Genomic DNA, 25,312 nt, shown 5'->3' on the forward strand with positions numbered 1-25,312 from the left:
TGTCTCTATCTCTCAAGTCAACCCATGTCAAGTCTATTGTCATCTGTGGGGGGGGGGGGTGGGTGGCAAGATGGCATAGAACCAAGACATGCGTTTCATCTCTCCCTGTAAGTACTAATTAATGCCTGAGTTATACAGACTGTTTAAAAGTTAAAAAGTTTACTAGATGCATTAATAAGTGTTGGGGACTGCAAGAAATGAAGAAAGGAAAGGGTCAGAAGCAAGAGAAATTAGTTATTAAAGTTGTGGGAAAAAGTGAAAAATCTGGGCCTACCGAACAGAAGAAGGACCAGGATCAATTAAGTATGGAGCCTAAGTCACAGAGGATGTCTTCGGATCAACTTGAAAGAAGGTCGATGTCTCCAGGGATTCAGCCGGTTAAAGATGACGCCGACGTCAGCCAGGACGCTCGTGAACGCAGCGTTGTCAACATGGCCAAGGGGGCTGAGCCGAGTGGGGCCATGCAGGGGTGCAGGAGGATAATGCTGTAGGCAGCGCTTCAGCACGTGCCAACATGCCTGCGTGCCCGCTATTACACAACTGGCCCAAAGAACATGCGCCCAACATCATGTGTTTGTGAGGTCCTATACTGATTCCGCGCTGCGGGGGGACCTGCTCCACGTCAGGCTGACGTGGCAGCTAAAGAGGATATTCTGGTACCTGAAGATGATAAGGAAGAACAAATCGAATATCTGGATGATGAAGATCAAGAGCTGTTATTGATGCAGCTGAAGCAATGGAAGGTAGGACTAGAACTACAAAAATGGCTCCTCCTTTTAAATCTGTTATTTCATTTACTTCAAATCCTTCACCTGGACCTGATGTGGTTACAATGTTTGAGGAGTTAACAAAACAGAATGAAATTATTATGACTTATATAACTACTGGTTTTCATAATGTTGATGAACAACTTGTGGACGTGAAAAGTAAAATATCAGGTGTGCGTGGAGAAATTGCTGCTATGAAAGAAGATCTTAATAAATGTTTGATTGCAGTGGATGAAGTACAGGGAAGATGTAAGAATGTGGAAGATAGAATGGATCAAGTGGAAGAATGAGTATCTGGATGGGATATGCAAAAGAATATGTTTATGCAAAAAATCGACTGGAAAATCACAGTCGAAGGAATAATGTAAAGATAATTGGACTTTCAGAGGACTTTGAAGGTTAAGGTCCTACAAAATGTTTTTGTAAATGGATTCCAGAAATATTAAGGGGGGTATTGCTTTGCAGTTGGGTGAGGTGGGGGGGGGGGAAGGAAGGGGATTCTTGTGTTTGTGTTTTTCATTGTTGTTGGGGAGTGTCTTGGGTAAACTTGTACCTCACACTTTGTTCGTTTTAGATTGGTCACAGTGTTTGAGCTACCGAAAGAAAATAGACACACACACCGAGAGCAGTTCAGATTATACAGATGTTTATTACAAATTCAAAAGCTGATTTCACACTACAATATGCAAGCCCTTCCCAACTATACTTACCAACGCTTGGACTGGTCCCAACTGCCGAAGCGAGGCAACGACTGCACACTTGTAGTAGGTTGTCAGGGCGCTGGTAGCAGCTTCTCCACCTCCCCTGACCGGGACATTGGCTGGACTCCAGAAGTTCTTCTTCTAATTGCTGAGAGATGTTTCCACCTCTCGGAGAGTCTCAAACTTCAGCAGCGGGACCATGGCTTATATTACCCAAAAACTGCTTACCCAAGCACCTATTCCCAGCACAAAAAGAAAGATAAGTGAGCAAGCTAGCATGCAAGGCTTCTATCCGAATAACATAATTTTCAGCTTATCACTTTGAATACAATGGTTTATTTTGCATCAAGGCTAGGCCTCTGACAGTCTGTGACCAAAACAAGCAGGAAGATTAAATGTTCTTGGTACACTGATGTCCTTTCATCAGATAACAGCATCTCTGGCCCCTCGGTGGAATTTAGCTTATGTCTGCTTATTATAAAACACAAGCAGGTTCTCAGCCTTGCAGAACCCAGAGCTGCAAATTAAAAAAAAAACAGGTTCTCAGCCCTGCAGAACCAAGAGCTGCAAATTAAGAAAAAACAGGTTAGAATCTTCCATTACAAGGCGTTTCCTTTTTTTTCTTGTTTTTAAGTGGGATATTAATTTTTAATTTAGGTTAGTAAGCAGAAGGTTTTATTTGTTTTTTGGGTTTTTTTTATTAGGTTTAGAGGGGGAGCCAGCTTTTATTGTAAGTGTAAATTGTGTTTAGTGCCACTCTAAGTGATAATGAATAATTTAAATTTTGCGACATTTAATGTTAAGGGGCTAAATCATCAGATAAAAAAATTGAAGGTGGGCATTGCATTTTTGCAAGAAACTCATTTAACAGAGAAAGAACATATGAAATTGAAAAGAGATTGGGTTGGACATGTGATTGCTTCATCTTTTAATTCTAAAGCAAGAGGAGTAGCTATTTTGGTTAGTAAGAAAGTACCGTTTACTTTGGGTTCTTTTTTTGCTAATGCAGGTAGAACTTTAGAGCTGAATTGTAAGGTCTTTTCTGTAGTTTGGACCTTGATGAATGTTTATGCACCAAATGAAGATGATGAAGTATTTATTACGCATACTTTTGTAACTTTGAACCAATTGAATAGAAACAGTTTGGTGGGAGGGATAAATCTCCAAAGATTGTAAAGAGAACTGAAATGGCAAAGAGAATAATTTAGGTAATGAAAGATTTAAATTTAGTGGAAATATGGAGAAAATTGAATCCTACGGAAAAAGATTATTCTTTTTATTCTGCATGACATAATACATTTTCAAGAATTGATTTGTTTTTAGTTTCAGTTCCATTGCAAGGTAGATTTATCCATGCAGAGTATAAAAGTAGAATTTTACAACCATTCGTTGTTGTTCACTTCTTATTTGGGTACTGATAAGGTAAAAAAAATACTTATCGTTGGTGATTTAATGGGATGTTATTTAAAAAAACCTGAGTTTATTAAATATATTAGAGAACAAATTATTTTTTATTTACAGATGAATCAAGATTCAGTTCAGAGTAGATTTGTTTTCTGGGATGCTTTAAAACCATATTTAAGAGGCCAGATTATTAATTATACAGCAAGAGTTAAGTGCAATATTTAATTGAGAGTCAAAATATGGAAAAGGAAATTGAAAGGTTAGAAAAAGAATTTCAGAAGAGTTCTACAAAAGGTAACAAGGTACAAGTATCTAAATTAATGTTATGATATAATATTTTGCAATCATATAAATATGAAAAAAATATTCAAAGATCAAAGCAGCATTATTATGAGTTAGATGAGAGAGCACGCAAAGGTTCGGCTTGGCAATTGAAAACAACAAGCATCAAGAACGATTAATGAAATTAGGAAAATTTCAGAGATTACTTATAAACCACAAGAAATTAATGAAGAGTTTTTTTAGATTTTATAAGGCACTTTATACATCTCAAAGCAGGCAGAGCACTGAGCAAATTGATTTGTTTTTGACCAATTTAAATTTACCAGTATTGAGTGGGAAGGATATTAATGATTTGGATAGTCCCTTTACTGAATTGGAATTAAAGGAAGCATTGCAATCAATTTCGGGAGGAAAATCTCCAGGAGAAGCAGGGTTCACATTAGAATTTTACAAAGAATTTAATGATTTGTTGTTTCCGATTCTTATGGATGTTTTGAAACAGGTGACTGAGATTGGTGCATTTCCAGAATCGTTTTCAAGGGCATTGATTACTGTAATTCCAAAGAAAGATAGAGATCCATTAAAAGTGTCTTCTTATTGACCAGTATCGCTATTAAATGTAGATTATAAAATTGTGGCGAAAGTATTGGCTAATAGATTAGCGAATTATTTGCCAAAATTAGTACATGTTGATCAAGCTGGATTTATAAAAGGTCGATACTCTGTTGATAACATTGATAATTGATTTCTATAATTAATGCTGCAAGGCAATAAGCTACTCAACCAATGATAGTGGCGTTAGATGCAGAAAAAGCTTTTGAAAGAGTTGAGTGGAAATTTTTATTTAAGATTTTGGAAAAATTTCAATTTGGACCACTTTTTATTACTTGGATTAAAGCTTTAAACACTAATCCTTCAGCATGAATAATGATGAATGGGCAAGTTCCATCAGCTTTTACATTATCTCGATAAACTAGACAAGGTTGTCCTCTTTCACCAACATTGTTTGCTTTAGTAATAGAGCCTCTTGCTCGAGCTATAAGACAAAATTGGGACATTAAAGATATGAAAGTAGGTGAACAAGAATATAAAATTAATTTGTTTGTTGATGATGTGTTGATATTCAACATATTCTAAAGAATCTTTGCCAAATTTATTATGTGAATATGGCATACTTTCAGGATATGAAGTGAATTGGGAGGAAAGTGAAATATTACCTACATCAGATGAGGATTATACAGATTGTAAACAGATTACTACATTTAAATGTTCTAATAAACTTAAATATTTAGGAGTTATAGTTAATAGGGAATATCAGGATTTATATATTTTGGATTATTTACCATTGTTGAACAAGATTAAGACTGATTTACAGAAATGGAAAGAATTGCCATTAACTTTAATTGGGAGAGTTAATTGTCGAAAAATGAATATTTATCTTCGTATACAATATCTATTCCATATATAATACCAACCGCTTGTTGGCAATTTAGCTGGCAGGTCCACCTTCGATGTGAAAGACCCAGTAATTGCACCCTGGTCCCACGAAGGCGAGCCAGGTGCCACAGTTTGAAAGGTCCCTCCTGCAGCTCAGTGTTTGCTCAGGTTTCCAGCATATACTGTCTTGTGTTTCTCTCATGAACAATGTTGGGCCATCTTTCAAAATTAGGGAATGTGAACAGGATAACAGCAACCTGAAGTTCGATAAAGTCCAGAAATATTCTCTCCTTTTCAGAAGACAAGGGGGAATGTGGCATCATGTCTTTCACAGAGAACCTGAGCAGGAGGGGGAGAATATTGGAGACTGTGTTGAACTCACACTCTCAGGTCAGAGGCATCTGAGGGGTGCAGAACAGGTACAGAAAATTACAGGCACAGGTAGAGCTGGATCTGATCAACACAAGGGAAGGAAGATTCATTAAAAAATGCATCTTTCCCCATCTTAGGATGAATCAAATGGCTTCAAAGATAATGAGAGGGGGAACGGTGTAAAATCCTGCAGGCATGTTAACGGGTGGGACAGTAGTGGAATTTGGTTCAAGTCACTGTAAATGCACAGACTTTTTTCTCTACAGTCGTAATAGTTATTCTCAATGTTTTGCAGTTGGAAATATTTGGTATTTATCTTTTTCCATTTAATGCCTCTTTTTAATCCAGTTAAGCATTGAATTGTAATTGGTTTGCAGTCTTTGTTTCATAGAGTACATTCATAGAATATAGAATACTGCAGCACATAATAGGCCATTTGGCCCTCGATGCTGTGCTGACCTCAAGATAAGTCAAGTCTAGTGTACCTGATTGTACAATTTGTACATGTATAACCCGACAAAACAGCACCTCTGGTCCTCAGTGCTAAACGTGTAGACATACAGCAAGATATAACTCACATACAGACAAACAGTACATATGCAGGACATGTATTTCATCTTTACAAATATTTATAAAATTTGTTTCATGAATATGAAATTCTCAGAAAGTTAGTGTGAGCAATTCCTTTGGTCGATCAGCCTTCTCACTGCCCGTGGGAAGAATCCAGGTGGTGCTGTCTCTGATCCTCCTGTATCTCTTCCTCGAGGGGAGCAGCTGACTGATGCTGTGTGCAGGATGGAAGAGGTCCTCAATAATTTTATGTGCCCCCTTCAGACAACGATCCCAGCAGAGCACATTAATAGTGGAGTGGGGGGGAGGTGATGGAACGTAGAACATGGAACACTCCAGCACAGTACAGGCTGTTCGCTCCTCGATGTTGAGCCAAACATTCCTTGAAAAAAAAAGCATTAACCTTCCCTATCCCATAACCCTCTATTTTTCTTTCATCCATGTGTATTTCTAAGAGAATCTTAAATGCCTCTAATGGTTTAGCCTCCACCGAAACATCCCTGGTAAGTCATTCCAGGCACCCACAACTCATCATGTAAAAAAAACATCCCCCTCTTAACTTTGTACACATGTCCTCTCGTGTTTGCTATTCCTGCCCTGGGAAACAGCTGCTGGCCGTCCACCCTATATATGCCTCTTATTATCTTGTAGACCTCTACCAAGTCTCCTCTCGCTGGGATCTCCCAGCGATCCTCTCTGCCACACTTCGGGTTCTGTGGATTGACCTTTGATCCATTTTCCTGCAGCAACCTTATGATGCAGTCGACCAGGACGGTCTCGACAGAACTCCTATAGAAGGTTGACACAATGGTGTATTGAAGCCTTGCCAGCTTCAGTCTTCTCCGGAAGTACAGATGCTGTTGTGGCTTCCTGACAAATGAGGAAATGTTGAGTATTTACAATAGGTCTGTAGAAGAAGGAGCCTCAGGCTCTCAACTCTCTCTACTACAGGTGTGTTGATGTTTAGTGGAGGGTGATCGTTCCTGGTCCTCCTGCTCATCTCTTTCATCTTGTCCACGTTGAGACTCAGGTTGTTATTCTTGCACCATTTCACAAGATTTTCCATCTCTTCTCTTTAAAATGACTCATCATTACTGCTGACGAGGCCAACTACTGTTTGTGTGATCTGAAAACGAGATGACATTGTTTTCAACCTCACACTGTTGTTTCATGACCAAATTTCCTGCTGCTTCCTTCCTCAATTCTACTTACATCTGAAAACGAAGAGCTGACCAATGGACAAGTGCAGACCAACTAAAACAATGTGGATTCCAATGCTTCTCCTCTGCTCCCTGCCTGGTGAGTGACAGACTGATGGGATCTTTCTGGTAATCGGGGTTAGTTTGCGTCTCATGCTCCACTTTCAGTTCAGAGTTGGTTATGTATGTTCAACTGGGAGGAAGTTTAAAGCGATGTATGAAGAAATCATTTTTAAACAGGGAGTGGTTCGTGCCTGGCATCGTCTGCCAAGGTTAGTGGTGGAAGCAGACACAATTTTAGCTTTTAATGGGCTCCAGATTGACCGATAATTATGTAGGATTGGAATCACATGGAATATATAGAAAAGAGCAATGAACTGGAAGCAACATTTCCTCCTCACTGATTATCAACACAGGGAGCAGACATCACTCCTTCGAGGACAGCTATATGAGGCTCCATCTTAAAAAAGCAGCCTCTATCCTCAAAGACCCCCACCACCCAGGCCACGCCGTCCTCCCTCTGCTACTATCGGGAAAAAGGTACTGGAGCCTAAAGACGAGCACTCAGTGGAACAAGGACGGCTTCTTCCCTGCCGCCATCAGATTCCTGAATGTTCAATCCAGCATAGATATTGTCTTTCAGTTGGTGCTCTATGATTTTTTAAATATATATATTATTGTTGTAGATGGACGTTTGCCCGATCATGCTGCTGCAAATTTCATGACCACTACGTTCTGATTCTGAGAGATTTAGTTTAATTTGCATGTTGTGTGTTGATATAGTGGTTCGATGCCCCGTTACGTGTTCTCAGTGTAATGGTAGAAAATGTGATGACCAATGTTGTAACGGTAATCTGACTCATTATGAGAGAAACAGCAGGATGGAACCCTGGGTGTAAATGATTGACAGAATTGTCCAGGGTGCGAAGGGAAGACCCAAGCGACCATGTCAGAACGCGTCTGATCCACATCCCCCACAAGGGGCTCCTGTCTGAAACCTTGACTGCTTTTACTTCCTATGGATGCTGCGTGACCTGCTGTATTTCTCCAGCACAGTTCTGCATTGCACTGGCGCCCCACATCTGCAGACATTCATTTTGCCTCCAAGTCAGATCCTTGCCCAACTATTATGGTGCAGCCGTGTCACTTGCTTTAATCTGCACCCACTAACAATACCAACATTCACCAATTTGTCTGAGAGCCCACGAAGAATTCGGATTTTAAATGGATGTTTAACCTGCAAAATCTGCACAGGGTTCGAGACACATGATCATCTTCTTCTTCTGAGAAAAGTATTAATTTAATTTTCTGCCTGCTCCGCTGAAGGCATCACGGAATAAATCTCTCCAATGTCATTTGCCACATTTACAGATGATTTTATTCTTTAAACTGCTTAAGAAAAGTTATGATTCAGAGTGTGAGAGAGAGAGAGAGAGATACAGAGAGAGAGAAGGAAGAGAGGGAGAGAGAGGAGAGAAAGGGATGGAGAGAGGGACAGAGACAGACAGAGAGGAGAGATGGAGAAAGAGAGAGGGAGAGAGTGAAAGGGTAGCATGAGAGAAAGAGAGGTAGAATGGACATGAGAGAGAGAAAAGAGAGAAACAAAGAGAGAGAGAAAGGGATTGGAGAGAGATGGAGAGAGTGAAGGGACAAAGGATAAAGAGAAGAAGAGGTAGAGTGGGCAAGAGAGAAGGGGCAACAGTGAGAAGAAAGTAAGGGGGAGAGAAATATGGAGTGGAGACAGGGGAGAGTGAGGAAGAGGGTGGGTGAGAGAGAGAAAAGAAAGGCTGATAAAAGAAAGAAATCGATGCTGGGAGAGAGAAGGGAGAGAGAGATGAAAAAAGAAAAGAGAGAGAGAGGAGATGGGCTAGGGAGAGGGAGGGGTAGAATGGGAGAAGCAGAGAGATAGAGAGAGAGCATAGACACCATTGGACCGCAACAGGGTCAGACCCGCATAACTGGCTGCGGTGATGCACACATCCTGGGGGTGTGAAATGGGCTGATATTAATATTATCTTCACAATGTGTCTGCTGCACTAAACAGTTCCTTTCCCTCCAATCTCAAATTGTCTCCCTCAGTTTCAGGTGCATTGTGGGCACAGAGAGATGTGCGTGGAGTTCGAGGAAGAACGATCACAATCGACTGTCACTATGAAGCAAGTTACCGTTCACACCAGAAATACTGGTGCCGAGAGTGGACTCATCTGTGTTCTGTGTTAGTGTCAACAAACGGGGACCATGAACGTAAGCGAAGACTGTCAATCACAGATAACCCCACGGCAGGAATATTCACTATTACCATGGAGAATCTTCAGACTGGAGACACGGGATGGTACCGTTGTGGAATTTCACAACCTGCCATCGATCCAAAGTTCAACGTACATCTACTAGTAACTGAAGGTAATTTTGTCAGTAATTGACTTTATGTCTCCACTGAAATGCCTGTTCCATGTTTTCTCTGGGAGGGGTGTGGTCAGCAGGTGTCCTGGGGAGGAACCACACATGTGTGTCCTGGGGAAAGGTCTGATGACTGAGGAGATGACCCTCTCTGGGTGAGGGACAGTCAGATGCTGTCCTCAGAGGGGCAACCCCCACCTCGTGGCAAAGCAGCGCCATCTCTCCCTCCACAGCATGGAGAAAAGCCCCTCCCCAGCACCCTGTGGGCCCCTCGCAGTCTCTGCTGCAGGTCACTGAAGCCAAACATCATCAGACTCTCGTCCTATGGTCACCGAGCATCTGGGAGATATCTGACTCATTCCTGCCTTTCTCTTTTCACACGTTCACTCAGTGTCTGAATGTTTGATCCTTTCCCACAGAACCCGTGTCTGTTCCTGAGCTTCGATACCTGTCCCCACCAAACGTGTCATGTCTGGGAGGTGCAGTGTCGGTGTCCTGTGAGTCTGCCCAGGGATCCCTTCCCATTCACTACATATGGTATGAAAAGACCCCGTTTGGGGATTCGTGGGTCTCCGCCACCAATAAACTGGAACTACATTGTCAATTCTTCAAAGACCAACATCATCAATATTTCTGTGAATCCTCCAATCAACTTGGAACAAAACGCAGTGAAGTTATCAAGGTGACAGTGTTCAGTGGAGGAGGAGAGATCTGCCGTTATGTGACAGAGATGAATGGCAAAGGCAAGTGTTCACTTGAAATGTGAAATGTTACATTGAATTTGCAACATATTAGAAGCCGATTTAATCCCGGCTGCCCTATGAAACCCATCATTCTTTGGAGGTGGTGTTGTGGTTTGGTGATGTTCAAAAATGAGTCAGGAACGGCGGGGAATTCTTCAGGAAAGTTGAAACCTTTATTTGCAAATCTAAGCCTGGACCCTGAAATGTCTGTTGCTACGAGACACTTCCCTTTTTTAATATTATAGTCCTGACTTCATCACATTTCTGCCCCCAATCATTCATAACGTCATCCCTTGGCCAGTGCTTTTCATTATTCTCCACCCATTAATCTGATCATGTTTAGAGCCACCTATTTCATCATATCCAGCCACCTGCTGCCTTCTCTTTATGACTGTGGCCTTGTGCAGTAAGTAGATAATGGATTATTACTTTTGTAACATAGTGTGTGTAAAGTGTTATCCAGTGTTATAAGATGGTAGTTCATGTGGTTTATTTTCCATAGTGGGAGAACACTGGAGCAGCCGGGGTAAACCCAGGTCGTTCAAAACATGCAAACTCCTTCCAGACAGCACTGGATTCGAACCCGTGTCACCAGCGCTGTGACAGGGTGGCGCTGACCCGTACTCTCACCGTGCCGAGTTAATTACCACCAGAGGGTGCAGTTAATGGTTTGCTCTTGTGACCCCTGTTGTTGCTGCTTTTGTGTTTGTGGTAATGGCACTCCGTCTCTTTGTCTTCATTGCTGTCAAATTCCACTGACGTGATACTGAGCTTCTCAAATCAGGTAGCTTGGTGGTGCTGGCTCGGATACTCCTGTATCTCTCTCCCGACAGGGGCAGCTGAAAGATGCAGTGTGCGGGGTCGATTGGGTTCTCGGTTATTTTGCAACAAAGACACTGGTAGATCACGTCAATGGTGGGAGTGGGGGTTGGTGGGGGTGCGGGGGGGAGACTCCAATGACACTCTCTGCCTGGGATAGCCCTCAATGTTCATAAAACAGTGAAAGCTCGATTTGAACAGGTCAAGCAAAGTTTTGACACACTGTGTCACAAATAAAAGCTCTCAGGATTGGAGGGAGAACATATGTTTTTATTAGCTTATAACAAAGGGTATGGTCTTACAATGGTTTTCGTAGGGCTCAGGGTTTAGGCGGGAAACCTAGGTTATTTATAGGTTGATGGGGCGGAGCCTGGAAGAGGAACTAGCCATCAGCACAGCACATCACCAGTGAATCTCAGTTCACTGCATTCACCCCTTTCTGCAGTATTAGGGTCCGTGGATGATGACAGAGAACACAGACTCAGCAAAAAGAAATAAAGATATATACAATTATTTACAGATTTAAATAATCTTGGGATCTGGAAATCCTTGAGGAGTGCCTCAGCACCAGTGGGCCATGTGCTCCCTGGGTCTCCTGGTCCCCTTGTAGGGAAGATAGAGTGGGCGGTAGGGTATCTGGTTCTATGACGGAGGGAGATGTTTCTTCTTCCTGATCCAAATCTCCTGAGGCCCTGATTGGACGTGGTGAAAAGGACTTCTGTAACTCGTGGGTCACCTTAGAGCAATGGACTCTCTGTTCCGGTGGATGCCAGGCCCCTGATGGAAACGGTATCCTCCCTGCCATCAGGGTACTCCATGTAGGCATTCATAGGGTTGGCAGGGAATAGTCTCAGCCTCTCCATCAGAACATTGGATTTGCTTCCCTTCACGTGCTTTCTTGGGAGTACCGGACCTGGTGTGGTGAACCAGGTTGAGAGTGTAGTTCCTGATGCCGATCTTTCCAAAACATGGTGTTTTCTTTTTCAACCTGCCCATTCCCATGGGGGATGAAGCTCGTAGTCCTGTTGGATTAAATGCCCCTTGCCAGTATATACTGATGTAGATCCTTTCACATAAATGATGAGCCCTGTTCGCTATTGATAAAGCCAGGGTATCCAAACAGGTAAAAAATAGAATCTGGAGCCTTGATTATTGATGAGGTCGAGTTGTCTGGACATGGGAAAGCGAACAGGAAGCGGGTGTTCTCATCAATGATGGAAAGAAAAATGTATTCCTGAGGTATCAGTTGGCCGGTGAGTGCAAAGGCACAGTTTCCTCTGGATAAGGAATCTGGAGGCTCATTAAAGCATGTAGCTGATAAACGATGTCATTATTATAAGTGGAGATTTCAATTCTCCACCTAGCAATTCTGTCATTTTTAATCTTGCCCCGCTGGACGTTATTGAACATAAAAGCGACTGAGTGCTTATCAGTGAGGAGCGTGACTTTCCTACCAGCCAGATAGTGCCTGCAGTGCCTGCTGGCCTCTATACAATGGCTTGAGACTCCTTCTCCACAGAGGGATTCTGGAGCTTGTGGCCTTGCAGTTCCGGGTAATGGGTTAAGGGTAGCGGCCAGAACTACGTCCAAAGCATCACTTTCCACTTGGAAAGGTACATTCTTGTCCACCATGTGCATTATGGCTTTAGCAATGTGGCTTCGGACATAGGTAAAAGCCATTTCGGCATCAGCTGAGAGAGAAGGAACCCTATCGGCATACTGAGGGAACAAATGGGTGTAATATGAGAAAAAATCCAGGCATCTCCTCAAGGCTTTCATGGAGTGGGGAGCTCTGACAGGGGATGCATTCTATCGGGGTCCGGGCCAATAATACCATTCTCCACCACATAGGCAAAGATAGCCAGCCCTACTGAAGAATATTGTAACACCCTAGCATTTGTTATAACCTAATAAATTTGTGGCGCGAATAAAAGCTTTCACAATTGGAGGGAGAGCAGATGCTTTTATTAGCTTATAACAAAGGGACGGGTCTTACAATAGACTTCAGTGGGGCTCAGGGTTTAGGCAGGAAACCAGGGTTATATATGGGTCGATAGCGAGGAGTCAGCCATCAGCTCAACCCATCGCCAGTAAATCTTAGTTCCACTGCACACACTCAGTCATTTAACATTGTATCAGCCATTAAGAGAGCCAAAAAGTACAAGGACCCCCTGCTCAAGATGCCCCAAACTGTGTTTAAAAAAAGCAATGAGGGGGCCTGCAAACACAAGAAAATATACAAAAAAGGATTATAGGCAAATGGGCCCAAGTAGAGCAAAGAATTACTTGTAAACAGAAAAGTGCAGTCAATGCAATAGGTGTAAACAATGCCACATTCTGTATATAGAGGAGACGGGGAATATTCTGAGAACGAGTCTCACTGGGCACCTTAGCATCATCACACGGAGGGCTCAACACAGCCATGTTACCTCTTGTACAATCCCCCAGCTTCTTTCCCCTTTATATGCAGGATATCACAATTTTAATCGTGCAGGATACCAACCTGAGACGTTGACGGAACCTTTCTACCCATGGATTCTGTCTGCCTTAGGCCCTTTCAAACAGCTCTGTAAAATGGGGGTAACTGGGCCATTTGCCCAGTCAGCACCCAATTATGTGGCAATTTGAAAGGGTCCAAGCAGGTCAACCTGGTTAAAACCCAACTGTCTCCTTGACCTACCTCAGCAGTTGACTGGGAATCCAGTGAAACTTAACCAGGTCTTCTGGACAGCTGATTTGAAAACGAAAGTGGCCGACCCACTTACTCTGATATCGTCAGTATTGCATTGATGCATTACCAGCATCTGAACATCATGAACCTCCGGTAATTGCGTGATATATAATTCACCGTGGGGGTGGGAACCCCTTAAATCTCTTATGGGCGATTTAGCTGGCAGGCCCACCTTCAATGTGAAAAACCCAGTAATTGCACCCTGGTACCACGTGGGCGAGCCAGGTGCTGCAGTTTGAAAGGTCTCTCTGCAGCTCAGTGTTTGCTCAGGTTTCGTGCATCTGCTGTCTTGTCTTTCTCTCATGAACAATGTTGGGCCATCTTTCAAAATTAGGGAACGTGAACTGGATAACAGCAACCTGAAGTTCGATAAAGTCCAGGATTATTCTATTCTTTTCAGAAGACAAGGGGGAATGTGGCATCATGTCTTTCACGGAGAACCTGAGCAGGAGGGGTAGAACATTGGACACTCTCAGGTCAGAGGTATCTGAGGGGTGCAGAACAGGCACAGAAAATTACAGTCACAGGTAGATCTGGATATGATCAACACAAGGGAAGGAAGATTCGTTAAAAAATGCATCTTTCCCCACCTTAGGATGAATCAAATGGCTTCACAGATAATGAGAGGGGAAACGGTGTAAAATCCTGCAGGGGTGTTAACAGGTGGGACAGGAGTGGAATTTGGTTCAAGTCACTATAAATGCACAGACTTTTTTCTCTACAGTGGTAATAGTTATTCTCAGTGTTTTGCAGATGGAAATATTTGGTATTAATTTTTTTCCATTTAATGCCTCTTTTTAATCCAGTTAAGCACAGCATTGTAGTTGTTTTGCAGTCTTTGTTTCATAGATTACGTTCACAGAACATAGAATACCGCAGCACATTTGGCCCTCAATGTTGTGCTGACCTCATGGTAATCAGGTCTTATGTATTGTCATCTGATTTTACAGGTATAACCCGACAAAAGAGCGTCACCGGCCTCAAATAATCTGATAGGTCTCTATCAAGTCTCCTCTCACTGGGAGATTCCAGTGATCCTCTCTGCCATGCTTATGGTCCTGTGGACTGACCTTGATCCATTTTTCTGCAGCATCCTTAACACGCTGTGATGCAGTCGGCCAGGACGCTCTCAAGAGAACTCCTACAGAAGGATGACATAATGATGGATTGTAGCCTTGTCAGCTTCAGTCTTCTCAGGATGTACAGATGCTGTTGTGCCTTTCTGACAAGTGAGAAGTTGTTGAGTGTTCACAATAGATCTGTAGTACAAGGAACTTGCTGCTCTCCATTCTCTCTACTACAGATTGGTTGATTTGTAGTGGAGGGTGGTCATTCCTGGTCCTCCTGAAACACATAGTCATCTCTTTCATCTTGTCCACATTGAGACTCAGGTTGTTATTCTCGCACCATTTTATGAGATTGTCCATCTCTTCTCTGTAAAGTAACTCTTCGTTACAGCTGAAGAGGCCAACTACTGTTGTGCGATCTGAAAACGAGATGACTCCATTTTTCAACCTCACACTGTAGTTTCATGACCAAAGTTTCTGCTGCTACCTTCCTCATTTCTACTTAACTTTGGAAACAAAGAGCTGACCAACGGACAAGTGCAGACCTGGTCACAGCGACTTAAACAATGTACATTCCAGTCTTCCTCCTCTGATCCCTGCCTGGAGAGTGACAGTTAGATAGGAACCTTCTGATAATCAGGGTTAGTTTGGATCCATGCACTGCTTTCAGTTCAGAGTTGGTTATATATGTGTAACTGGGAGGAAATGTAAAGAGTTGTATGTTGAAAGCATTTATTATAAAAGGGGTGGTTGGTGCCTGGCATCATCTGCCAAATTTAGTGGTGGAAGCAGACACAATTTTAGCTTTTAATGGGGCTCCAGATTGATTGATAAATATATTGGATTGGAATCACATGGAAAGGTACAAAAGAGCAATGAATTGGAAGCAACGTTTCCTCCTCACTGATTATCAACACAGGTGCACCCCAAGGATACATGTTTAGCCCACTGCTCTACTCATTATATACCCATGACTGGGTGGCCAGGTACAATCCCAATGCTATCTACAAGTTTGCTGATGGCACCACAGTTGCCAGCAGAATCACAAATGGAAATGAGGAAGTATTTAGGAGGGGGACAGAGCTGCTCTTTGACTGGTGGCACATCAGCCAACTGCACTCAATGTTAGTAAAACCAAGGAGATGATTGTGGACTTCAAGAGGGAGTCAGGGGAAGACAACCTAGTCCTCATCATTTGGAAGGTTGGGCTCAGTTTTAATCACCATGCTGTGTGAAAGATGCTATTAAGTTCCTGTTCCCCTCCTTCAAGTCGTATCAGTGGAGTTTTTGCCTTCTCCTGATGTCAGAACACCTTTCACTCAGCATCTCAATGACCATCAGCACCTGCAACAGTGTCGTACTCTCTGAGCACGGGACCGGAGGTAGCAGGCCGCTGAGGTGGGACTGGATGCCACACACCACTGAGGAAGATCGCACAGAACCACAGAGATCAAACTGACAATAATGACAAAAATTGAAGCAATTATTTTCCTTTCTGATCAAATGTATGATATTAGAATATTGTTGTTGATGTTGTGGTTGATGTCCATGACTCATTCAAATAAAGCCGTAGTAAATTTGTGTTGAGTTTTGCAGAGTTTATTCAACATCGTAAATATTGTTAACGATTATCAGTTGCTATATGTTGTTACAAGTCGTGAAATGTTGATAATCAGTGCTAAAGCTTTGTTAGACTTTTATTACAGAGTTCTGTGTTGTGTATTGGCCTATGTGTTGTGTGGTTTTATGTTAAGAAGTGACAGTTTGCCTTAGAGAGCCAAAGTGTGAGGGAGTCACGTGATGGAGTAGTGGCCGGTCAGGGAATTCCAGCCCTCTCCCGAAAAGTTAAAAAAAAACACACAAAGCACAAAGGTACAAGATTAAAATTTATTATAAAGTAAAAATAAAGGTGAGAAGAAAATGGCACCGAAGAGGGAAAAGTCGAAAACAACGGGAAGAAAAGAGGAAGAAAGAATGTCAGAAGAAGAAGGTGAAGGCCTTACCTGTCCGAAGAGGCCCGCCGCGGAGAGAGAAGCCCGCTCCCTCAGGTCAGTGTAAGTCCCGGGCTCGGGACTACAAAAATGGCTCGCGGAGCCGAGTAAAAGTGCGCAACCGCGCATGAATAAAACCACACTGACGGGAGGGGGGAACAGCTGCGGAGTCGATCCCCACAGCTGAGAGAGACACCTGCGGCACAGCAGCAGGTGCAGAACACAGACAATAACGACAACAAGAAAGAAGAGGGTAAAAAGAAAACAAGGAAACAACAGATGGTCAACCCAGAGGAAGAAGAAGAAGAAGAACAGAAAGAAGTGGAAGAAGAAGAGAAAGGCAAGACAATGGATGTATCTTTTTTTTAAAGAATATATGGAATCAGTGAAAGAATGGCAATTACAAGAATTTAATGAGATAAAAAGAAGAATTAAGAATGTAGAAGAAAAAATGAATAAAATGGAAATGGCCATGTCAGAGATAGGAAAAAGAGTGCAAAATATGGAAGAACAAGAAACAATTGTAGAAATTGAAGTAGAGGAATTAAAAGAGAAATTAGAAGAATCTAATAAAAAAAGTTAAAGAGGCACATGAGCTGTTAGCTCAGAAGATAGATATAATAGAAAGCTATAATAGAAGAAATAATATAAAGATAGTGGGCCTTAAGGAAGATAAAGAAGGCAAGAATATGAGAGAATTTATAAAAGATTGAATCCCCAGGGTCCTAGGAAGACCAGAATTACAGGAAGAAATGGAAATAGAGAGGGCACATAGAACTTTAGCCCCGAAACCACAACTGCAGCAAAAACCAAGATCCATTTTAGTAAAATTCTTAAGATATACAAGAAGAGAAAATATATTGGAGAAAGCAATGAAGAAAGTAAGAGAAGACAAAAAGCCACTGGAATATAAAGGTCAAAAAATTTTTTTCTATCCAGACATAAGTTTTTAACTCCTGAAGAAGAGGAAGGAGTTCAATACAGCAAAAACGATCTTATGGAAAAAAGGATACAAATTTATGTTAAAGTACCCAGCGGTACTTAAAATAGTTATTCCAGGGCAACAAAACAGACTATTCTCGGATCCGGAGGAAGCAAGGAAATTTGCAAAACAACTACAAAACAAGCAGAGAGATGAAGACATGTAATGAGAGTAAAAATGACCACGAACTATATGTATGTGTGTAAAGGGGTAAAATATATATATATATATATATATATATATATAGTGTGTACACATGAATGTATCTGTATTTAGAGGAAAATATATAGAGTATAGACAAGAATTAATAAGGGAGGGAAAGGGAATAGAGGGAATAAGGAGGGAATTAAAAGAGTGACCTTTGTTACATATTAAAATTGAAATCTTTTCCGGGGGGGCTGGGTGGGGAGGAGTTACGGTCACTACAAAATCAGTTGACGTTTACAAGTGAATTCGCAAATCCAAATGGAGAGGGGGGATGTGGTTGCCCGACAAGGGATAAAGGGCAACTCAGGAGGGGGAGGGGAGAATGGGGTTAAAGAAGTTCTAAATAGGAGAATAAGGAAAATGTTTGATGTTTTAGAAATGTTGTCTTATAAAGTGTTCAAAACAAGAAAGCAGAAATGGATAAGAAGGAAAGGTGATGATGGAGAAACGGGAAGGAAAGATAAACAAAGTATGAAATGGCTATGTTGAACAATATGACTTTAAATATTAATGAAATAGAGAACCAAATCAAAAGGAAGAAACTGCTAAATTTACTGAAAAAAGAAAAAATTGATATAGCATTTATACAAGAAACACACTTAACTGAAGTGGAGCACAAGAAATTAAAGAGAGATTGGATAGGACATGGAACAGCAGCGTCATATAATTCAAAAGCTAGAGGAGTAGCTATATTAATCAGTAAAAATGTACCAATCAAAATAGAAGAGGAAATAATAGATCCAGCAGGGAGATATGTAATGATAAAATGTCAGATATATTCGGAGTTTTGGAATTTACTCAATGTATATTCACCTAACGAAGAAGATCAAAAATTTATGCAAGATATTTTTTTGAAGATAGCAGACATGCAAGGGAACATACTAATAGGAGGGGATTTCAACCTTAATTTGGATTCAAACATGGATAAAACTGGGAAAAAAAATGAACAGAAAGAACAAAGTAACCAAATTTATAATTAAATCGATGCAAGAAATGCAACTTTTGGATATATGGAGGAAACAACACCCAAAGGAAAAGGAATATTCATATTATTCGGGTAGACGTAAAACATACTCAAGAATAGACCTATTCCTGTTATCAGCTCGCATGCAAGACAGAGTTAGGAAAACAGAATATAAAGCTAGACTATTATCGGACGACTCACCCCTAATATTGACAATAGAGTTAGAGGACATCCCTCCAAGAATGTATAGATGGAGATTAAACTCCATGCTACTCAAAAGGCAGGATTTTAGAGAATTCATTGAAAGACAAATTAAAATGTATTTTGAAATAAATACGGAATCAGTGAAAGATAAGTTTATACTATGGGATGCAATGAAAGCGTTCATTAGAGGGCAAATAATAAGTTATGTAACCAAGATGAAGAAGGACTATAATCAGGAAACAGAGCAGTTGGAAAGGGAAATAGTAAATATAGAAAAAGAATTAGCAATGAAGGAAGACACAATTAAAAGAAGAGAATTGGCAGATAAAAAAATAAAATATGAAACACTACAATCATATAAGGTGGAGAAGAACATAATGAAGACAAAACAGAAATATTATGAACTAGGGGAAAAAATGCACAAAATTCTAGCGTGGCAGCTTAAGACAGAACAAGCTAAGAAAATGGTATTGGCATCAAGGAAAAAGGACAAACAAATCACATATAATCCAAAGGAGATCAAGGAAAACTTTAGAGAATTCTATGAACAATTATACCAAACTGAAAATAAAGGGAAAGAAGGGAAAATAGATGAATTTTTAACTAAAATTGAACTACCAAAATTACAAATAGAGGAACAAAATAAATTAACAGAACCATTTGAAATAGTAGAAATACAAGAGATAATAAAAAAAATTACCAAATAATAAAACACCAGGAGAGGATGGATTCCCAATAGAATTCTATAAAAAATTTAAAGATTTATTAATTCCTCCCCTCCTAGAAGTAATCAACCAGATTGATAAAACACAAAGCTTACCAGATTCATGTAAAACAGCAATAATTACAGTAATACTAAAGCAAGGGAAAGATCCACTTGCACCAGCGTCATATAGACCAATATCATTACTTAACACAGATTATAAGATAATAGCTAAACTATTAGCAAACAGATTAGCAGAGTATGTACCGAAAATGATAAATCTAGACCAAACTGGATTTATTAAAAAAAGACGCACAACAGACAATATTTGTAAATTTATTAACTTAATTCATGCAGTAGAAGGGAGTAAAGCACCAACAGTAGCAGTTGCTTTAGACGCAGAGAAGGCCTTTGACAGAGTAGAATGGAATTATTTATTCAAAGTATTGCAAAAATTCAGTTTACCAGAGAAGTATATTAATTGGATTAAAGCATTATATAAGGGGCCATTGGCGAAAGTGACAGTAAATGGATATAAAGCAATTTAACTTAAGCAGGTCAACACAGCAGGGATGCCCACTATCACCCTTATTGTTCGCGTTAGCTATAGAACCACTAGCAGAATTGATAAGAACAGAAAATAATATAAAAGGGATAAAAATAAAAGAAAAGGAATATAAAATCAGTTTATTTGCAGATGATGTTATAGTATACTTAACAGAACCAGAACTATCAATAAAAGAATTATATAAAAAATTGAAGGAATATGGAGAAGTGTCGGGTTACAAGATTAATGTAAATAAAAGTGAAGCAATGCCAATGAATAATGCGGATTTCTCAAAATTTAAGAAGGAATCACCATTCAGATGGCAAATGCAAGCAATAAGATACCTAGGTATACAAATAAATAAAAATCTCAGCCATCTATATAAACTCAATTATTATCCACTAATGAAAAAATTACAGGATGATTTAGAGCATTGGAAAGATTTACCATTAACACTAATAGGAAGGATAAACTGTATTGAAATGAACATTTTCCCAAGGATATTATACCCATTTCAGGCATTAACAATACACTTGACAGAGAAATTCTTCAAGGAGTTAAAGAAAATAATAAAGAAATTTTTATGGAAAGGGGGGAAACCGAGGATAGCACTAGATAAATTAACAGAATGGTATAAACAAGGAGGCTTACAACTGCAAAACTTTAAAAATTATTATAGAGCCGCACAATTAAGATACCTATCAGATTTTTATCAAACAAGGGAAAAGCCAGATTGGACGAGATTAGAATTAAATAAAATAGGGGAGAAGATACCTGAACATATATTATATAAATGGGATGAAAAATTGGTACAACGTAGGAGTTCTCCAGTATTACATCATCTGCTCAATATTTGGAAGAAGATTCATGTAGAAAGGAATAAAACAAATTATCAATTACCAAAACTAATATTGACGCAAAATAAGTTACTCCCTTTTACAATAGATAACCTTTCCTTTAGAGAATGGGAGAAAAAAGGGATCAAAAGAATAGAAAATTGTTTTTCAGGAAATAGATTATTATCCTTTGAACAAATGAAAGGTAAATACAATATAACTCAAGATACAGTGCTGGCATATTACCAATTGAGATTCTACTTGAAGGACAAATTAGGAAGCAGTCTGAGTTTACCAGAGGGAAGTAATTTTGAATGTGTGATTACAGATACAATGACAATCAAAAGATTTATAACAAATATGTATGTTAAACTGCAAGAAAAGGAGAATGTGGAAACAAATGGTAAAACTAAACAAAAATGGGAACAAGATTTAAATATAAAGATAAAAAAGGAAACATGGGAGAAGTTATGTTCTGGAATGATGAGAAATACAATAAATACGAGGTTGCGTATGATACAATATAACTGGATACACAGGCTGTACATTACACCTCAAAAGTTAAATAAATGGGACCCAAAAGTATCTGATAGATGTTTTCGATGTAAAAAAGAAATGGGAACAACAATTAGAAAACAATATACCAAAAAATCCAGAGATCTTCCTCCTAAGTAACATAAAAAACAAAGAATTTGGAATTGATTTGGATGGTGCACAAAAAAAGATTTGTTAAGATAGCTCTAGCTGTAGCAAAAAAATGTATTATGTCAACCTGGAAATTGGAAGATAATTTGAAAATACAACAATGGTATATAGAAATGAATAAATGTATTCCATTAGAAAAAATAACATATAGTTTAAGAAATAATATTGAAATATTTGAACAAATATGGGAGCCTTACGTGAAACACAATAGAGAAAACCTATCGGGGACTTTCACTACCTAAATTAACGAAAGGAGAAGGAAATGAAAAGAATTGACTCAGTGGAATTTCTTGTTTATTTTTATTGAATGACAACATTGTTTGACTGGTTTAAAAGTATCCTAGATTTTGTACTTTAAATGGATGGGGGGGAGGTAAGGAGGGTGGGATGGGAGGAGGGAGGGGGGTAGAAAATGGCACTGTATATATTTGAAAAGGAAAAAGTATGTATCCTGGTCAATGTGGTTTATGGTGTGAAAAATTAAAAATTTTTTAAAAAGAGAGCCAAGGTGAAGGTGGACTGCTGAGAGAGAGGGAGACAGACTGAGCACGTGCAGAAAAAACAATAAACCACCACTGGGTGGTGCTGTGGAGTGGAAGAAGGCCCAGAGCATGAGTAATGGTCTGGTGGACAGTTTAGAATGTTGAGCATTTCAAAAAGGATGAACATTCTGAAGGCAGCCAGAAGGATCCGTACTAAGCCAGTGGTTCCTCTCACTGCAAGCAACACAAGAAGACAACTTCGAATTTTGTGCTCTCTCTCTCTCTCTCTCTCTCTCGCTCTCTCTCTCTCTCTCTCTCTCTCTCTCTCTCTCTCTCTCTCTCAAAGATCTTTTGGCTTCAGTTTACCAAACAAACTGAATTTTGTTTATGATATTTGCTTCGGTTCAGATCGAAGTTTTGTAAGTCTTGTGTGTTTTTTGCTTGTTTTGTGTCTATGTTTTTCTGTGGGCTGGTTGGAAGTGTAGCTTAGACTTTGATTACATATGTTATATTTCAGCTGGGGAATTTATTAGTTTTACCCTGTTATAGAGATTTGTATAGTGATCAGTGAGCATTGTTATAAAAGTGGGAATTTGAATTAAAGTTTGAAGGTGAATTTTTTTGTTAATAAAGTAATTTTTCATTTTTACCCCTGTGTGATATGCCTTCTTTGTGATTGCTGGTTTGATCTTGTAACACCTTCAATAAAAATGATTCTAATTCTATTTCTTTACCGTAAGATGTTGCTAGAAGATACTCAAAAAACATATAATCAATTGCTACTCACAAGCCACTTGCAACTTGCAATTCATTTTATCCTTACAAGTGACTGCAGCAGATGCTCATCACTGCCTGTCCCCACTTTGGGACATCCTGAACTTGAAGAAGGCCTCAGGCAGGAAAACTCACTTACATATCTTTACCACCTATGGACGCTGCGAAACCCGCTGAGTTCCTCTGTGTTTTTAGTTCCGACATATGAGCAAGTGAGGGACTGTACTGTGGTCATTCTTCCCAACCTTGCTTGTATTGTATTACTTTTGTAGCATGCAGATTCCTCTGCACACAAAGAGAATTTGTATCTGTCTTGTGTTAAGTTGGTTGTTCTCATTCGTTTACTGAAAGATTTTCCCCACACTTTCAGTTGCATTGTGGGCAAACGATACAGTAGGAGGAGCTGTGGGGGGATCGATCACAATCGATTGTCATTATGCAGCACTGTACCGCTTAAACACAAAATACTGGTGCCGTGTTTGGAATCAACGCTGTACGGTGTTAATACAAATAAGTGGGCCACCTAGTAAGCTCCGCAGATGATCCATCACAGATCATCCGGAACAAGGAATATTTACTGTTACCATAGAGGATCTTTGCTCTGAAGACACGGGCTGGTACAAATGTGGAATCACAACATCTGGCAGTGATCCAGTGCTCGAAATTCATCTAAAAGTATCTGAAAGTATGTATCTCATTGAACGCTATCATATCTCCACTGAAATATCTGATCCATGTGGTCTCTGGGAAGGTTCAGACAGCCCCGATATCCTGATGCTCTGCAGCTGAGCAGAGTCGTGCGGGGAGCAGGAGGGTGCGGAATGCCCCCTCTTTGCTTCACCCAGCATGGGATCCGTCTCAGTGAATGATCACAGAGACTGACTGAGATGCTCAGCATATTTTCCTGACTCTGATCACCCTGACCGAGGTCTGCATTCAGACTCAAATGAACAAGGACAGATCAGCAAGTCACTCCTGATGCTTATGGTCAAGATTCCACTAAAATCAGAGGAAGGGGTTCAGTTCCCAAATCTCCACAGACTGTTACCACGTGTCAGTTCCTTAATTCTCAGAATGCCAGTCTGAGCTTTTGCCACTGACATCCCCCAATCCCTGCTAATCCCTGGCTACAGTTTGCATTCATGTTTCTACGGATTATATTGGATTGGCAGTCCCACCAATTGAGGCCTTGAACTGGCCCAGCAATGTTCCTGCTTCACCAGAGCTCAGAAATGGTAAGGAAACAGAAATCATCGGTATGTGATCATCCCAGGTCACCTTTGGCCAACCACATTTACCTTGACTATCCCAATACACATCTATACCAATCTTCATTGACCAGCAGTCAAACCATAAGCTTTCTTTGCCATGACAATTCTAGTGCTTACAATGTCCAGATTCCTCTCACATCGGGGTTAAAAATTCATTTCTCAATTCCACCATGATCCTCCTGGCTGCTAATCTTACCCCCCTATGCCCTTCAGGTTTAAACAACCCTGAAATGTGAAAATTAATCCCTCTATTTTCCCTATCCATGCCTTAGAATTTTGTATATTGATATTAGATCCCTTGCCAGTTTCTTCCCCGGCTAGAAGTACAAACCTAGCTGACTCAGTATTTCCACGATACTGAGAGTTTGACTGCAGGCAAAATCCTGGTATCTTCTTTTACATCCCCTCAAACAAAATCACATTGTTCCAACGATACAGTGTGACAGATTGTGTTTTGTTTGTACAATATACAGATATGTTTTGGGCGATAAAGTGTGGCAAGTTTTTTTACTGTAGGTCACATACAAACAGTTCAAAACAGATCTCATTTAAAATACTGGAGCTCTGCTCAAGCCAGACATTCCGGTCCCGAAGGCCTTTGCAAAAGCTTTGGGGAGTGTCCAAGGGAATCACTAATAGATTGTTGTTTTGAAAAGCAACAGATGAAAGAACTCGGAGTAAGTTTGGAGCCTCATTCTGTCTGAGTGCAGGTTGCTGTTCTAAGAGAGTGATGTAGGTTTGCAAGCAGAGAGAGTAAAACAGGCTTTTCTCTGAGAGAGAGACAGCGAGGGAGAGAATTCAGTTCTAAAATTCTACAGTTCCGCAGCAGCAGCTGGGACTGGAACAGGACAAGCTGACAAGCTTGTGGATAAACCCCATTCTGAAGACGTGTTGTGAGTGCTTAGTTCAACCTGGTCAAAGCCCTTGTGGTCCATAGAAGAGGAGAGGACTGGCTGCCTAATGTTTTGAAATAAGAGAAACAAAAAGGAAGTCTGTGATGACCTGAAAGAAAGAGGAAAGTCCTGATAGCCAAGTTTCTTCGGCAAGACAATGATGTGGCTGATTAAAAGGGATCAGTTTGTGTCCAGTGAACAACAAATCTCTCTCCATGAAAACCAACAAGAACCTTCCTGAATGGTAACCACTTACCTTTCAAA

At 40.4% G+C, this 25,312-nt stretch overlaps 1 protein-coding gene across 1 annotated transcript in view; it reads left to right on the forward strand.

The window, feature by feature from the left end:
• LOC138765548 (uncharacterized) overlaps positions 1–25,312 on the forward strand; it is a 55,301-nt gene that overhangs the window by 18,030 nt on the left and 11,959 nt on the right. Inside the window, exons 6-15 of the mRNA XM_069942579.1 lie at positions 282–453; positions 667–743; positions 842–1,016; positions 3,481–3,707; positions 4,705–4,981; positions 6,017–6,036; positions 6,142–6,243; positions 7,206–7,272; positions 8,812–9,132; positions 9,549–9,872. Coding sequence (XP_069798680.1) covers positions 282–453; positions 667–743; positions 842–1,016; positions 3,481–3,707; positions 4,705–4,981; positions 6,017–6,036; positions 6,142–6,243; positions 7,206–7,272; positions 8,812–9,132; positions 9,549–9,872 — 1,762 coding nt within the window. The remainder of the gene's footprint in view (positions 1–281; positions 454–666; positions 744–841; positions 1,017–3,480; positions 3,708–4,704; positions 4,982–6,016; positions 6,037–6,141; positions 6,244–7,205; positions 7,273–8,811; positions 9,133–9,548; positions 9,873–25,312) is intronic.

Source organism: Narcine bancroftii, chromosome 5 (assembly GCF_036971445.1).
Source record: "Narcine bancroftii isolate sNarBan1 chromosome 5, sNarBan1.hap1, whole genome shotgun sequence".
NCBI classification, from domain to species: Eukaryota; Metazoa; Chordata; class Chondrichthyes; order Torpediniformes; family Narcinidae; genus Narcine; species Narcine bancroftii.